Below are 18,502 nucleotides of genomic sequence, written 5' to 3' on the forward strand. Positions count from 1 at the left end.
TATGTGAAATTGCTTGTACTAACTTCTGCTGATTTAGCAAATTATAAGAGCATTAACCAATCAACCCAGCAGTGTCTAGCACACAGGAAAAGTTCCTGCTTTCTCACAAGTGTGTTGAGTCTGCCTATTTTTCTTAATTAAACCTTGAGGTGTCAGCTAATAGGTTAAAACAGCACGCTACTTAATTGTAATCTGAATTATCATTATAATGAGTGAGCTTGAATCTGTTTTCATTCCTCTGCAAATTGTTCACATCTTTTGGCTATATCTCTATTATATCTCTGTAACGGAAGTATTTAAGGTTTCATGCTAGTTTCATTGTTCCTAACAATTTCTGGTAAACAAGGAATTTCTTAGAAAGAATGTTGTATGTTAAGGAATGGTCATTACATTATCGACATAGTTCATGATACCAAACTACAAAATTCTATGAAAATTTCACCACTGAAGAACCAATTATGAAATTTTAATGAATTAATTTTAATTCTCAAATAATTTAAAGTCAGTAGAAAACACAACATGGCAGAATGGATATTGCAATTCAAGCCATCTTAGGGCATAGTTAAACATGTGCAGAAGGGAAACAATGCAGCCATTATACACCGAAAAGAAACAAATTGTGTTCATATAGCTCCTCCCACTCTGCCACCAACCTACGTCTTTAAAATCCACTGTTGGCTCTTGCTTCACAGTGTTCAAGGGTCTATGTCTTCTCTGCTCAGCCATGCTGTGAGCCTGATCACAAAGAACAGACAGCGGTTGATTTCTATCTGGACAATGGTCCAGGCACAGCTGCTGTATCTTTGGTTTTCCAAGTAGTTGTGGATCCTCCAGAAGTATGCTTTAATCTGTAACCTAAGGTTCTGCACACTCAAGCCCCCACTCTTCTGCGCTGCGTCCAGTCCACCCAGTGACTCCATGAATTCCAGCTGCTGGTGAAGCATGACTAGGACTTTTTCTATATGGTTTTCTTCCCAAATGCCCAGAGACCCATGCATCTGGAAGAGAATGAAGATCTGCTGAAGGATCTCATGCAGAACAGCCAGTGCCTCCCCCTCTTGATACTGGTGAGGACTCACAGTCTGCTGAGGAAGCAAGAAATTCTTCCTGTGTGCTAGACACTGCTTGACTGATGAGCTTGACAAAGGTTTCAGTACTTGTAAACTTTCTCTGTTCATTCTTGATTGGAAGGGAATCAGTTTCAGTTCTAGAGAGAAGATAGTGGAAGAAGCCAAGAGCAGCAATACCATTTCGGGGAGCTGTTTGTGAACCATGGTGTAGGGCACACAGTGATCTCTGCACACCTTGGACAACTCTAGTTCTAGGAAATATTTACCTTTCACACAACTGAAACCATGAGGGAGGGTGTTCTTTAATGCTGCTTTTGTTTCCTTCTGTGTCATTTCCCCAAGTTTATACCCTAGGCTTTCTGGTTCCCATTTCAGGGTTTTGTGGACCATTTCCTTTACTTTCCCCATTGTGTTATTGTTTGAGGAAGTAACGGGAGAACTGGCTTCACTGTACACTTTCCTTGAGACAATTACAGTTGTCCACTCTGACCTTCTATTATTCCTCATTATTTATTACGTATAAGCCTTAAACAATGCACTTTCTAAATGTTTAGTCAGGCTTAGTAATGCACTTTTATTGAGAGCAAGCGTTCTTTTACAACCAGTGGTATTTCATGGAGTATTATTTGTCATAGACCTGGTAGTAACCCAGAACATACTCTGAGGTAAACATTAAAATCCACGGGCTGATAACTTTGAAACTTCACATAGAACTGTAAATGTGCACAAGTATTTGAGCAAATTAATCTGACAATATGTATCAATAATCTTGGACTATTTTATATCTCATCCAATCAGTTTAATATCTAATATTTTAACTTTTAAGATCAAAGTAAAACTTACAAAAAGATTGTGGTTATAGTCTCATGCTAGCAGCAGAGTATAAACAACCTACAAGTTCAAAAAATGGCTATGAATGTGTTTGTCCTCTATGAATACACGAAAGCAATTAATGGGAACATGATTATGAGGAGAGATGTAGGCAGTTGGTTCATTTACTCTAGTCTAGCTGCAACTATGGTAAACCAACGAGAACAGCTCTGCAATAGTAATGCCTCTTTAATGACAAACACCCAGTTCCACACTGCTAAGATCCTCCTGAGTAATCTCCCAGCCTACCATCTTAGTCATCCCTGGAACAGTTGGAGTTAAATGTAGTTGAGGGAACTGGACTCCAGAGGCAGTAAATGATTCTGTGATGAGACACCATGACCATGGCAACTCTTAGAAAGGAAAATATTTAATTGGGGCTAGCTTATAGTTCAGAGGTTCAGTTCATTATCATCATGGCAGGAACCATGGAAGCATGTAGGCAGACATGGTAATAAAGTAGGAGCTGTGAGTTCTACATCTTGCTCTACAGACGGTAGAAAGAGACTATGTGCCACAATGGGCACAGCTTGAGCATATGGGACCTCAAAGCCAGTCCCCACAGTAATACACCTCCTCCAACAAGGCCACACCTACTCCAGCAAGGCCACAGATCCTATTAGTTTCATTCCCTATGGACAAAGTATTCAAACACATGAGTCTATGGGGGGGGCATACCTATTCAAATCCCCACATCTCTTAACACAGATAATACTTAAAAGACGCAGTGTTCCTTTAACACAACTAGTAATTGCTTGTGTATTTGCTGATTGCTCTTTCTTTCTACAAATCATCACCTGCACTTCTTTAGTGACTTATCTGAGGCCAAATCTCTACAGGTCCTTCTTGTGTGTGTGTCCTTCTCCCTCTCCACTGTCTTCTAGATCCCTACTGCACTTTGTATCTTTCTTGTTCTAACTTATATGAGGTGTTTGGTTTATCTACCTTACAACTTCCCAAAATTAAAAGCCTCTTAGAAACATAAAACAAATTATCTTCTTTAGTACCTATACTACTATAGAAAATGCTGGTAAATATGCATTGCATATGGAAATGTATCCTATCATAAAATAAGTCATCATATTGGATCTTTGATTATTTCTCTGAAGGCAGGTTTTCAGTGAAACAGTAAGTCCTAAAAGCAAAGACCTTTAAAACATTTATTATCTCATTACATGTCTAGATAATGGAATGTAGTCTAGTTTCAACATAAACATTGAAATCTTCAATATGGAGTTCCAGGGAAAGAATATTAATGGTAATGGCTTCCATGCATTATTTTGTATTAATTTATTTGTTATAATAGCTTAAATTTAACTTTTAGTAGCTTATAATTTATTTTAATATTTAAAACTAACTTGTTTTATCCCATTTTTTATGGCTTGAATGTAACTTGTCTCCCTTACATTGGTACATTTGCCCCCAGCTTGTGGTACTATTTTGAGGGGATATGGAACTGTTGAGACTTAGAGTCTGTTTGACGTACATAGCTCCTAGAAGCAGAGCTTGAGGGTCATGACATGGCTCCGTTTCCAGCCCCTTTTCTTTTCTCAGCTGCCAGGATGTGGCGAAGCTCTACTGCAGGCTCACCTGCGACCATGCCTTCCCTACCACCATTCCTTCCCTGCCAGGATAGATGAGACACTCAGAACTATGAGCTAACATACAAGTACTTTTCCAGCCAAGTTGTACTTTTCAGTTATTGTCACTGTGAGAAAAACAACAAGCATATCTATCTGCCTGTCCGTCTGTCCATCCGTCTGTCTATCTATCTATCTATCTATCTATCTATCTATCTATCTATCTAACGTTTATCTCTCTATCTATTTATCTATCTAGTAGAAACAATTTATGTTGAGTCCCATGTTTTAATACATGTATTAAGTCAGGGTAAACAAATCTATCTTCTCATGTACTGTCTATGGTGAGAGCCTTCTGAGTCATCCTCTTCAGGCTTTCAGAAATATCCACTACTGTTTCTAGTCATCCTGCTGTTCACCACATTTCACTCCTTGCTCTGATCCAACAGTGGCTTAGCAGCTGCTTGCCAGTCTCCCTCCAGTCTTTTGTTTCCATACTGTCCCCCCCAAACCCCATTCTGTCCTTCACTTTCTGAGATCAGTGTCTTCAATGTCCACATGTGAGGCACTTGCTCTCTGTACCTAGCTTAGCCTGGTGGCATAATTATCTCCATTTCCATTTATGCATTCCCTCTGTTTTTTAAAAAAGATTTAAACATCAACAAACAAACAAACAAACAACAAACAAAAACACTATTAGGGTGGTGAGGCAGTAGTTGTGCCAGTGAATATATTGCCAGTGGAGATCAGAAGAGGGTACTGGACCCCTGAATTAGAGTTACAGGCAGTTGTGAGCTGCCAGAAATGCATGCTAGGAACTGCCTCCCTTGGATCCTCTCCAAAAGAAATGTATACTCTTAGCCACTGAGCCATCTCTTTAGCACCTCCTGCTGCTGCTGTTGGTGCTGATTTTGTTTTTGTTGCTGTTCTAAGGTTGAACCATGTCATGATGTATGTACATTTCTCTTACCAGTTCATCTGTTTATGCACACTTGTTTCTGTTCAGTGGCTATTGTAATTCCACAGTGGGTATGGGACTGCAGCACATCTTCAAGAGACTGATTTTCTCCAGATATACAGTCAGTGGTGAGATTACTGAATCACAGTATAGTTCTAGTCTCAACATCTTGAGGAACCCCTACTGTTCTTTACTATCATAATAATTTATATGCCCCCAACAGTGCTAAAAATGTCCTTTCACAGAAATTCCCTTTGATTTACAATAATGACCTAAAGTTTTGTTGATTTCTAAAGATTTGGGAATTTTTCAGATAGTTCTATATTATTGATTTCTAATTTCAATGTTGTGATTAAAGAATAAAGTTTGAGTTGACTGGATCTATGGATCAGAGTATAATCTACCTTGATGGTGTTACTACTGAACTTTAAATAATTCTATCACTATATGATTGTCAGATAGGTTCCAGTGATTGAAAGCACTGAAAATTTTCATATTTGCCTGATGTCTTAGTGAGAATGCCTGCAAGTTTGTGTGTGTGTGTCTGTGTGTGTGTGTGTGTGTGTGTGTGAGAGAGAGAGAGAGAGAGAGAGAGAGAGAGAGAGAGAGAAACAGAGATAGAGGCAGAGGCAGAGACAGAGACAGAGACAGAGACAGAGACAGACAGGAGACAGAGACACAGAGACACAAAGACACAAACCTCTCCACCAAAGAGATCTTGAAATTTCCAGCTGTAATTTTAGATTTGTTTTCTACCATTTCAATTACATAATATATTTAAAGCTGCATTATGCATACATAATACATTCAGGGTTATTATGAAATCTGGATGAGCTAAGTTAAAATATTCTTTATTCTTGGCAATTGTTCTTACTCTATAAATGTATCTTTCCTGATGTATATTTATGCTTTGTTTTGATTAATGTTTACAAGACTCTCTTGTGTGTTTTTCTCAAAAACTTCCCAAAGGGTTTATGTTTGATTTTTGTTATGAGCATATGTTGGGCTTTATGTTTTATGTGATCTGACAGCCTTTGATTTTTTCTTTGTGTTTGTGTATATATAGCATGTGCATGTTTATGTTCAAATAAACTTTTCTTGTCTTCACTTTATTTCCTTTATTTTTTGAAAACAGTGCCTACAAAGTTATCAAAATCCAAATGGATGAGAAGGTAAGAGAATATTATCACACTTAAATCATGTTATATCTAGACCAAAATAAATTAAGATTTTTCAAAAACATTCCTCAACATGCAAGTATTTCAAATGTCAACCTAATAAATTACCTCCCAGTATCACTAACTGTTACACAGGCACAGCAGGAGAACGCACACTTGCTTGGCATGATTAGGGAAAAATACTTGATTGTATAAAAATCCATTGCTTAGATTCAGTAATTCAAAAACTTGGTCTTTTTCTTCTGAAGCTCAAATTTCCCTTACTCTGAATCACTGATTCTTTCATGGAATAGACATGGTAGTGCATTGGGAGGGCTTCACTGGCATCAAAGGAAGTGCCTAATGAACAGCCATGTTTAGAGAAATCAGAACATGTATGGGTACCTGATCAAGGTAGGTAGTATGGGTACTAGAAGAAGAAGCTGAATATGAGCCCATATGCACATATGCTTGCATGTAGTTGTATGTGCACAGAGAACTATGTTTAATATTCAGGGCCCTGAGAATGGACTTACCCAGCTGCCCACTGTAAAAACTCTGTTAAGAGAATTTGCTGCACACTTACACTGAACCCAGAGAGGGGCAGTAATGAGGTGTTTTGATACAAAAAAGGATGATTGACATGGTATGCACTCACTAATAAGTGGATATTAGCTTGGAAAACTGGAATACCCAAAACACAATCCACACATCAAATGAGGTACAAGAAGAATGGAGGAGTGGCCCCTGGTTCTGGAAAGACTCAGTGTAGCAGTATAAGACAAAACCAGAACAGGGAAGGGGTGGGTTGGAGAATAGGGGGATGGAAGGGGACTTATGTGACTTTCAGGGAATGGGGGACCAGAAAAGGGGAAATCATTTGAAATGTAAATAAAAAATATATCGAATGAAATAAAAAAATTAAAAAAAAATAAAGGCACATCATTTGAAGCTTAAAAAAAAAGAAAGAAAAGGATGATTGATGTTAAGCATTACTGAGTATGGCAAATCTTTGACAAAAATGCAATATTCATGACAGTAGTCTGCCTTTAGCTAGTATGAATTTTCTATGACCTTAAGGCAATTTATTATATAAATATATTTCATTCTATATTTCCATGAGGTTTTTATCATTACCTTTTACCCAAAAGTGTAATTTTTTTAATTAAAATTGTGATTCTCTCTGCTTTTAAAATATATTAAAATCAGTTCTAGTTAGTGAGGAAGGCATTTAAACTCAGCCAAATGATTGCAAAATAATATAGGTTAACTGCAAAGAAGATATGAGAAGATGGAAAGATCTCCCATGCTTATGATTGGTAGGATTAATATAGTAAAAATGGTTATCTTGTTGAAAGCAATCTAGAGATTCAATGCAATCCCCATCAAAATTCTAACTCAATTCTTCATAGTGTTAGAAAGAGCAATTTGCAAATTCATTTGGAATAACAAAAAATCCAGGATAGCAAAAACTATTCTCAACAATAAAAGAACTTCTGGTAGAATCACCATCCCTGACCTCAAGCTGTATTACAGAGCAATAGTGATAAGAACTGTATAGTATTGGTAGAGAGTCAGGAAGGAAGATCAATGAAATAGAATTGAAGACCCAGTAATGAATCCACACACCTATGATCACCTGATTGTTGACAAAAGGACTAAAACCATCCAGTAGAAAAAAAAAAAGACAGCATTTTTAACAAATGGTGCTGGTTCAAATGGAGATCAGCATGTAGAAAAATGGAAATCGGTCCATTCATATCTCTTTGTACAAAGCTTAAGTTCAAGTGGATCAAGGACCTCCACATAAAACCAGATTCACTGAAACTAACAGAAGAGAAAGTGGGGAAATTTTTCTAAACAGAACACCAATGGCTTATACTCTAAGATCAAGAATTAAGAAAAGAGACCTCATAAAATTGCAAAGCTTCTGTAAGGCAAAGAACACTGTCAATAGGACAAAATGGCAACCAATGGACTGGAAAAAGATATTTACCAATCCTAAATCTAAGAGAGGATATGCAATATGTACAAAGACTTCAAGAAGTTAGACTCCAGAGAATCAAATAACCCTATTGAAAAATGGGAATAGAGCTAAACAAAGAATTCTAAACTGAGGAATACTGAATGGCTTAGAAGAACCTAAAGAAATGTTTAACATCCTTAGTCATCAGAGAAATTCAAATTGAAACAACCCTGAGATTCCACCTCATACCAGTCAGAATGGCTAAGATCAAAAACTCAGGTGACAGCAGAATGCTGGTGAGGATGTGGAGAAAGAGGAACACTCCTCCACTGCTGGTGGGATTGCAAGAGGGTACAACCACTCTGGAAAGCAGTCTGGTAGTTTCTCAGAAAATTGGGCATAGTATTGCCTGAGGACCCAGCTATACCACTCCTGGGCATATACCCAAAGATGCTCCAACTTATAACAAGGACACATGCCCCACTATGTCCATAGCAGCCTTATTTATAATGGCCAGAAGCTGAAAAGAATCTAGATGTCCTTCAACAGAGAAATGGATACAGAAAATGTGGTACATTTACACGATGGACTACTACTCAACTATTAAAAACTATGAATTCATGAAATTCTTAGGCAAATGGTTGGAACTAGAAAGTGTTATCCTGAGTGAGGTAACCCAATCACAAAAAAATCACAAGAGAATCATACACATGGTATGTACTCACTAATAAGTGAATATTAGCCCCAAAGCTTGGAATACCCAAGATACAATTCACTGACCACATGAAGTTCAAGAAGAAGGAATATCAAAGTGTGGATGCTTCAATCTTTCATAGAAGGGGGAACAAAATACTCACAGGAGCAAATACAGAGACAATGTGTGGTGCAGATACTGAAGGAAAGGCCGTCCAGAGACTGTGCTACCTGGGAATCCATCCCAAATACAGTCACCAAAACCAGACACTATTGTGGATGCCAAGAAGTACATGCTGACAGGAACCTGATATAGATGTCTCCTGAGAGGCTCTGCCAGAGCCTGACAAATACAGAGGTAGATTCTTACAGCCAACCATTGGACTGAGCACAGGATCTCCAATGGAGGAGTTAGAGAAAGGACTGAAGGAGTTGAAGGAGTTTGCACCCCATAGAAAGAACAACAATATCAGCCAACCAGACACCCCAGAGCTCCCAGGGACTAAACCACCAACCAAGAACTACACATGGAAGGACCCAGGACTCCAGCCACATATGTAGCAGAGGATGGCCTTGTCGGGCATCAATGGGAGGAAAGGCCCTTGGTCCTGTGAAGGCTTGATGCCCCAGTGTAGGGAAATGCAAGGGCAGGGAGGCAGGAGTGGGTGGGTGGGTGAGGGAATACCCTCATAGAAGCAAGGGGATGGGGGGTTTCTGGGGGGAACTGGAAAAGGGGATAGCATTTGAAATGAAAATAAAGAAAATATCCAATTTAAAAAATATATATGTATATCTGACCTGGAATCTAGTGTCAGCTCTTCAACAGGCAAGCAAAACCAAACTGTGTTGATACCATGTAATTGATATATTAATAGACTGGATTAACTGTTTCAGAATAATTACTCATCTCTTTAACACATATTAAGATCCTGTCTAGTTAACATTTTTGCTTTCTAGCCTGAACAACACTACAGATATTTACTTATTATAGATACTCACTACTATCTGATCTCCTTTTGGGGGCTACTGTAGCTAAATATATCTTGATTTCTTTGCCCATGCTCAGCTCTTGCACTTCCAACCATATCCACATATGTGTCACATCTATCACCCTACTCAAAGCTATTCATATCTCACTTTGATTTGGCTTCAGTAATTATTTTAAACATGACATTTATTCTAGTGGTTATCAGGATATCTCTAGTCCATTTGCTGAGCATGAACTTGCAAATATTAATCTGTATTAACTTATCTATCATAGAATTTCAGAGTAGGACGTGATCTTAATAATGCCTAATATCTGATTCCCTCCCCTTTTCTCAAGAATTAAGTCACTGTGCCTTTCAATGTGCTGGAGAGAGGCCCCACACTCTTAGATCTTAGAAAGGGGAAGGAAAGCTCCCTGTGAAGAGAAAACCAAACATGAGATACCAAGTTCTGAAAAAAAATAGTAAGACACATAAGGAGGGATGCCTCCACAGGAATCAAAGATGGATAATGGTGAGGACAAAGAATTTCAAAGTCATGACAAAGAAAGATGCAGAAACTGTCTCAGACTAAAGAGAAAAAGCTGTGACAACCAAATGTGAACTATTATGCTGCACAGGATCACATGCTATTCTGGGCATCACTGGGCTAGATAGGTAAGTCTAAACATGAAACTGGTACTATAGAGTTCAGTGTCATTGCCACATTCTGAATTTGGTGATTCACTGTGGCCATATGGGGGGAATGTCCTTATGGCCACAAATACATAATAACATTGAAGTCACTCCCAGTGCCTCTGACTTCAGTGGTTTTGAAAAGAAGATTCCTTTTGCTGTATGTTCAGATTTTGTAATCATTTCAAAATTTAAAACAGAGTATGCATACTTTGAAATTAAATAATTAGTGTTTGAGATGTGATCATTGAGAACAAGTAAGCTAGAATATCTTTTTTTTTCTATACTACACTCCATCATCATCTGTCAGTTGTCTTAATTTAGGCTACAAATGACCAACACAGTAAAGATAAAGACCACCACTCCTGATTAAACATGATGTAGACATATGTCTGCCATAGCATGTGATAGGTAAAGTTTGAATTTTACTGGTATCATTTACTTACCTGCAGTCTTAGGCAAGCTATTAATTTCTCTGTGTCTCAATTGCATCAATGTTAACACAAGGATAATGGTGGTATCTCATTGAATGACTATGATATCCAAGATAATCCAGTAATATTCTGAGTATAGTGCACAGTACATGGGCCATGCTCAACTAATGCTATTATGTTATTTGTGCTAAACGTGACATTATTGAGTATGGCAGTCTTCTCATTGAGCTATGAATAAGTAGTTTCTACATATTTTGCAGCATTCCCATATTAATAAGTCACAGCTAGAATTAAGATTAAGTCTACTTAATTTCTACTATTTAGTAAATATTCCTAACTCATAAAGCATATGGTTGGTACTGGGCCCCATGATGCATCAAACTTTTATTGATTAGTTTTTGTGTTCTTGGTTTTGTTCCAGGTGTTTTCAGTAAGCCAGATGTGGGGCTCTTTAAGTGGCATTTAATTAGATTAGCTTGGACAAGATGACGGAAAAGATAAAGCATAAGCAAACTGTACAGCATATTAAAAATTAAAACATTCCAGAATAGTTGGGATTTTTTCTTTCCAAAGTCATGAGCGACTTGGCTGTGGAGTTCCCATGCACAGAACAAGAAGTGCAAAAAGTCCTGAGGAGCCCTGGGGAGCAGCAGGAAGTGAGGCAGAGGGTCCAGCTCAGAGCGGGAACGCCAGGTATGAAGGATGGCATGGCGGCAGCTCAGAGCAGGAACGCCAGGTAGGAAGGATGGCGGGAATGTGGGCGGAGACGCTGATCACGTTAGGGTTAATGACACGGGCATTAGTAGTGAGCTGACATGTGGAATTTTCAAGAATCTTAAGGGTAGAAGACACATTTCAATCTTTATAAAAAAGAAATGGGAAAAGACAGGCAATGTAGACAAAAATTTGATCGTCATACAGAGGAAATATTTAAGTGGTATCAACATTGAAAACCTTTGTTTCTCATTTTTTAAAAAGTGATCAATATTCTGTTTGAAAGAAAGGAGATAAAATGTTAACATGATTATTTGCTTTCTGGCACACATACTTCCAAATAAAAACAAATGATAGCTATAATCAAGAATATAGTATCTGGTAGCCACTTTTTTTTCTTTTTTTTTTTTCTTATTGACAGCATCCAGTATTTATTTTTTATGAGATTAGATAACATGTAAGACATTTTTAGATTCATAAAATGCTCTTTCCTATGAATTTCTTTGATATTTCCAACATGTTGAGAAGCCAAACCTGCCGCAGCTACCCCACAGATGTAGTGAACCAGCTTCCACCAAGCTATACTGATGATCAGTGGCCCTTTGGAAGTATGGCTCGATTTCATCTGCTACAGCTGTACCTGGTCTCTGTCACTTTGTTAATCAGAATTCTTTGGTCAAGTACAATAGAACAATATAGATTTTATTAGGTCAACATATCCAAATTATGTTGGAAGTAGCCCAGATGTCCAAGAAAATATGTATTTAACAGATGCTCCTTTCTTTAAAGATTAGAAGACCCAAGGTTTTCAGAGGCAACTGTTAGAAGACACAGAACTATGTATGATGTAGGCAAACATGGCCACCATGGTCTGAGCACACGCCATCACACAGCCAGGAGTAAAATGGAAAGCGGGGTGGAGATGAGGCAGAGAGAATGAGAGCTGGGAGACCCTGAGCACCACTTAAGAGGAATTCTCACTAAACTGAAAAATCTCCGACTGGGAATTACCAGCACGTAGTGTGCAAGCTTTCAAACATCAACTCAGCCAGTGTTTAATGGTGGTTGTCTTGTTTTTCATAGCAGACAGTGCATCATGACTGACCAAAATTATTTAAGTAATATTTAATGCTTCTTATATGTGTAAAGGAATTTTAGGTTTCATTCATCTCATCCAAACAAATACCCTGTGAAGTAAGTACCACTGTCATCCCTATGCTCAAATACAGAAACTCAGATGCAAACATATTAAATATAAATAGTGTGTAGACTAAGAGGCTACATAAAATGTTATTATTTCTAATCCTGATAATGCTATTGGCAGGTAGAGCTTATGAAAATATGATTGCATTTTAAAATTGAAATGAAAACACACACACACACACACACACACACACTGATTAGAAAAGCTAAAGAGTGGTCTCATGCAGTCAGTTGGTGCTCTGTCTCATTATGGGCATGAGGAACTGGCAGGGTTAAAAATTACATCCACACTATAAACAACTGGAGAACTAGACAAAATATAGGACATACCTACTCTCAGCGATCAGATCATAGATAGCACAAGACAGAAATTCAGAGAGGCGGAAGCCAGCAATGCTTTCTGCCTGGGGAAATTTCTAGACTGTGGTGAAAGGAGAAACCTCCCTCGACAGATCCACTGAACAAAAAAGGCAGAGATTTAAGTTTGAAAAAGCAAAACATCTACATTTGCAAGGCAGACTACCAAATGAGAGGGCGCTAACTGGATTGTTCCAAACACTTTACTGAATGCCTCCCTGGTTCTCTGATGGATGGTAATGTATCAGGGAAGGCCCACAAAGAAAAAAAAATGTAGGGCAAATTTAAGACAATCATAGTCAACCTGGAGTGTTCTCAAGTTCCCACCAGCCCCAGGGAAGAAATCTGGCTGATTGTGTACAGCATTCTATGAAGACTCCCCCAAGCATAAATTTAAAGGTAGGACTAAGTCCTAAAATAAAAACTAGTCTAAATTTGTCCTAAAAGGGCTTAAGAACAGTGACATATAGCTATCATAGCTGCCTACCAGGACAAAAGTTAACATTTTATTACAATATAAAATTCAGCACACAAAACATCAAACTACAATTTATTATTAAATGCCTGGCATATTAAATATTACTGTAGATGTGATAAAATAAAATATGACCTGTAATCAGAAGATGATTTAGTTAATAGCCTGTGAACAGGAAATGACAAACTTAACAGATTGCAATGTCAAAATAGCTTTGACAAATATACTTCACATGCTCAAGGACAGAGAGCAATCGGGTATACACATGGTGAAAAGAGGAATGGAAACTAATAAGAACCAAAGAGAGGGGCTACAGAGATGGGCCAGTGGTTTACTTGATGCTCTTGCAGAGATCCTGAGTTCATTTCCAAGCACCTACATAGCAGCTCACAACTATTTGTAACTCCAATTCCAGGGGATCTGATGCTTCTCTTTGACCTCCAAGGGTATGTGCTACACATATATGCATACACATAAAAACAGATGATTTTTTTAAACAAAGAACCAAGAGAAACTCTAAGAATTGGAATATGGAATATCCAAACCTTTTGCTAGATAAGATTAATAGCAAACACAGCAAAAACAACTATATCACAGACAGAATAAAAAAAAATCCATGGGTTCTAAGGTCTTTCCTTCTTCTGCAGTGCTTTATACTTTATAGGGTTATGTAAAACTCTACAGCTACCAATTAAAGTTCACCCAGTCAGAGGGGCTAGTCAGAGCACAAATGTAAAGTGATGGATGGAAGAGTGCTTTCATACTCAGAACAGCTAGGTGAATATGTACAAACCTAAGAAACAAAAGAAAGGAACAGAAAGGCCTACCTCTCACACAGTGACAGTAGAGAGTACTGGTAAGAAAGTGTTAGTAGCAATACATCCATTAAACTTTTCCCAACAGATGGTGGCAGAAAAGCCAGAAATTATCAAATAGAACTTAAGGAACTAAGTGTGTACCATTGACTAGAAGGCCTGAACCAGTCTTAGCAAGAGAGCCATGTGGAGGAAGGAGGTTGTCCTGGTTGCCAAAAGGGCTTTTGAGCTAAGTATGGGGGCATGCCGAAAGCCTGCAGACCAGATGACCTGAGGGAACACATGCTCTTCTGATGCAGGCACTGTAGGTGAAAATCTCATACATTATGATAATTTACCTGAGGTAAAAAATAGATAGCCAACTTTACAGTGGGATGGATATTTTTTAATTTTTCTTCTGAAAGGTATTAATTCTTCAGAAAGATCTTGACTTGGACACTTGGAAAAATTTGTTCAATTTAATAACACTTTAATTTTGCCAAAAGAAGCATTCTCATAATGACTTTTCAGAGTAGATAGATAAGAAGTAGATACACTTGCACACTGCCCAGCATTACTGATTTAATATTTACTGGCAGCCTTTCGGAGTCCTTCCCTCCCTCCCAGCCTCCTTCATTCATGTTCTATTTACTTCTCAAAGTCCTCTGAAGTCCTCTTTTTGTCAGGAACCAAACACAATTCCTACTGTTGTCACTTCTTCCTTTTCTGAAGAAACATTTGAGGGATTAAGAGAGACAACCACAGAGAAATTACTGGTACCTCTGGGGACTTTGTCACATTTGGGATTCATTAATGTAAGCTTTGATTTAAAAAAATAAAAACAGTTGTCTTTATTTGTTGGTAGAACAAAGAGAAAAAATAAGCCAGAATACAAAAAAATATTAAAGAGCTCTGACCTTTGCTCTTTGCTCTCTTAATCTAGGTTACATTTTTTTCAAGGTTTAAGCAATTACCAAGTGACAGAGTCATCTAAAATCAATACTGCATACTTGTGTAAGCACTAGACCTCAGATTGCAAGACCAGTGCCCAACCTGGCCCAGAGATTAATGAGTTTACTGAGCAATGAAGTCTAACTACCTGGTCACACCTTTTTCTTGGCACAATCAGCAGCCAAGATGAAGGCTGACTAGTGTGGAGGCTATGACCTAAAATGGTCAACAGAAATGCTGAAATCATATAACTGTTATCAAAAGATCAGATGGGAAGCTGTCCAAATGACCTTTTGACCATAAAACCAGGAGCCCAAGTTCATGTGGATACCAGGCACTGCTGTGAGCTTACAGACTTGATGTCTGACATGCACAAGGCACTCTCCCACACAAAAACAAATAGCAGGTGAGCTACTATTACTTAAATACTTAAAAGAACTCAATTGAGATAGAATGTTATTTCTGTAAATGTTTTTGTAACCACGAAAAATCTGTGCCTGAAGGATGAAGAGGGAAGTGTTGAACATATTTCTTTAAATTAAAGTTCATTTGATTCTGGGCTTAAGTATATCCATTGACACTGGGCCAATTTATCTTTATGATCAGCTTCCTGAGGGCATCCTTGCTTGATGCCATCTGTCAGTGTCAGGTTCACTTCAGCTAGCCTAGGAAGCCATGAAACCCAATCTGTGCACCTCCAGTCACATAGAAAGGCAAAAAGAGACCATTCTAAGGACTGTCATTCAGAGTGGCCTCTCTTGAAATTCAAGAGATGATGGCCCAGAAACCGAAACACACACCCAACTACAGGCAGTAATTGGGACATGGGTAGAGTAGGCTGGAAAGCTGTTAGTGTCGTTGATAAGCATCTTGTATGGTAATAGTTCTTCTCTGCGGGGCAAGGATAAAGGTTCTTAACAAAATCTTACACACAGAAACAAATGTTCTCTTTGTCACTGAGACTGCAGAAGATATAGGCAGCCCCATAATGAAGCCATTCATATGCCTTGGGAATATACACGGAACGACTGCCTATTTGTCGCATCCACTCTGAAGGTCAGAACAAGATTAGGATCACTCTGAAATAAACCAACTCCTAGTTGGAGGGTACTGATAACTTTTAAGGTTGGTTATAATTGTTTCTTGGACCTCGGGGTTGTTTTTGTTTTGTTTTATTTGCTTTTTAATCATCAGTATCTCATTCACAAAGAAGAAAATGGAATAGTCAAAGAAAATATAGAAGTAGAAACTGGGCACACACCCACCACAGGCACGCGCATGCACACACACACACATACACACACATATACACACACACACACTACACATATGTACACACACCACACACACATACACCACCCACATACCATAAAAACACACTACATACACACACACACACACATACACACACATACACATACACCATGAAATAAAGCAGGACACTGTAATGACTGGTATTAAGTACTGAAATAGAAACTACTATAGTACGTCATATTGAGGGTTGTCACGTGGACTTTTCAGGTGGTATACTTAATATAACTTATAGCCATATCCTTTAGATTTTCACATTGCCTTTCCACATGGCCAAAGAAAGATGATTCTTGTATGTGTTGGGGGTTGTGTGTTGCAATAGGCATGTGTGTATGAGTGCACACAAGTGGAAGTCAAAAGCAGATATTGAGTGTTTAATTTTGAGAGATGCTACTTGTAGTCCACTAATTAGCTAGACTGCTGGGCTAGAAAGCTCCAGGATCCTCCTGCCCTCTGCTTCCCCAGGGCTGGGATTATAGATTCCATTGCCACATCAGGCTTCTTGTTCCATGGGCACCAGGGATCTGAAGGTACACACGCTTAGGCAGTAAGTTCCTAACAACTCAGTCATCTTTCTTGCCCCAGTGGTTGATTTTTCTTGTTTTCTCTTCTCCCCCTTTCTTTAATATTTTCTTCTTCTCTACCCCTCCTCTGTTTTCCTTTCCCTTTCTCTCCCTCCCTTTCCTCACTTCTTTTTTGAGACATGTCATGTAGCCTAGGATAGCCTCCAAGTCACCAGGTAGCTGAGGTAGGCCTCAAATACCTGATCATTCTGCCTCTGCCTGAGACTACAAGCACCTGTTGCCAACCCTTCTCCTCATTTTAAGGGATATATTGTCATACCCATTCATAATTAGAAATCCATACACCAGTGAGAATAGAGAGCCATGTTTATGTGAGAGAGAGAGAGATACTAGAAAGGGAGGAGCTAAGATTGTAGCTCAGTGGTACGATGCCTGCCGGGCATGTATGGAGCACCTGGTTCCATCCCTAGAATCACAAAAGCCAAAAGTGACGGGCACAAAGCAGTTTGTAATTTATTGAAGTATAGGCCCAGTCACTGTTAAAATGAAGGTAATAAGAGAGCTGGACACATGGCTCTGAGTTTACGAGCACTGATTGTTCTTTCAGAGGTCTTCAGTTCAATTCCCAGCAACTACATGAAGTCTCACAACCATGTCAATAGGATCTGGTGGATGTCATCGTCTGTTCTGCAGGCATTCGTATAGACCCTTATATATGTAAAAAATTAATTAACTAAAAAATTCATCTTTTCAGGGGGGCATGAGGAAGCAGTGATAACTACCCCGCAAGTCTAAAACTTTTATATTGGACTTTAGTTGATTTCTCACTGTTTGTCAGATGATATATCATTAAGATGATTGGTTCAGATATAGTGGAACAAAGGTTTTATAAGTTAAAGCTAGGTGCTTTTCTGCTAACATTAAGTAATGGGCTTTCTCTAGATTGTATGTAAATAAGCTGATGGAAAGAGTTTTTTAAGTTGTAAGCATTCCCCAATATGAAATTGTCTCAGGCCACTGGTGTGAACAATGGTTTATGTACTTTGGCTTTTCCATGTGGTATCTGATTTGTGTATAACATATAATTAAAGCTGTCACAGAAATAATTCATGATGTTCAGTTTACAGTGCCATGACTTCTGGAATGGTCTTTCTTTTTAAAAAGTCAGAAAACAATAGACTAGGAAATTAATTTATTGGCATGTGTGTAATACAGAGCTCTCAGAGAAGAGGGAAGGTAACCAATCTTGCTTTTTCATTTGGGATATAAACAAATTTGAGGGTACTGGATGTAATCCATGGAAAGGAAGCACACTGTACTTAGGCAAGGAAGATGTCTTGGCAGTCTATTATTTCTTTTATATTTTTATTACTTCTATTTATCATCATCATCATCATCATCATCATTGAAAAGAAGATGCTTGGTGTGTGTGGCTCTGTAGTGAATGTGTAGGAATGTGTATACTATGACACACATGTGGAGGTCAGAGGACAGCTCTTTTTCTCCATCTACCTTCACGTGTGTCCCGAGAATCAAACTTGGGTTGCCAGGCTTGCTTGAGCTGTCTCACCCGCCCATCTTTGCAGCCTGTTCAAGGATGAAGCTCCAGCTTCAGTGTGTGATATACAATTCATTTTGAGACTTTTCTGGAAGGCAGTGTTATCTTTAATTATTCTTTGTGTTCCTCCCCCAAAAAGTGTACTTTCTTTTCTTTTTCGCTTGCTATATAATAATCTTGTTAGTGAGAGCTTTTTTTAAAAAGCCATAAACTTTTGTTTCGCTTA

At 38.4% G+C, this 18,502-nt stretch overlaps 1 protein-coding gene across 1 annotated transcript; it reads right to left on the reverse strand.

Moving 5' to 3' along the window:
* Positions 1–695: 695 nt before the first annotated feature.
* On the reverse strand, positions 696–1,274 carry Ifne (interferon epsilon). Its single transcript, XM_052175539.1, has one exon. It carries the CDS (start codon positions 1,272–1,274, stop codon positions 696–698), a length of 579 nt encoding a protein of 192 aa, XP_052031499.1.
* Between the last annotated feature and the right edge of the window lie 17,228 nt (positions 1,275–18,502).

The sequence above is a fragment of the Apodemus sylvaticus genome, chromosome 3 (genome assembly GCF_947179515.1).
Source record: "Apodemus sylvaticus chromosome 3, mApoSyl1.1, whole genome shotgun sequence".
NCBI lineage: Eukaryota > Metazoa > Chordata > Mammalia > Rodentia > Muridae > Apodemus > Apodemus sylvaticus.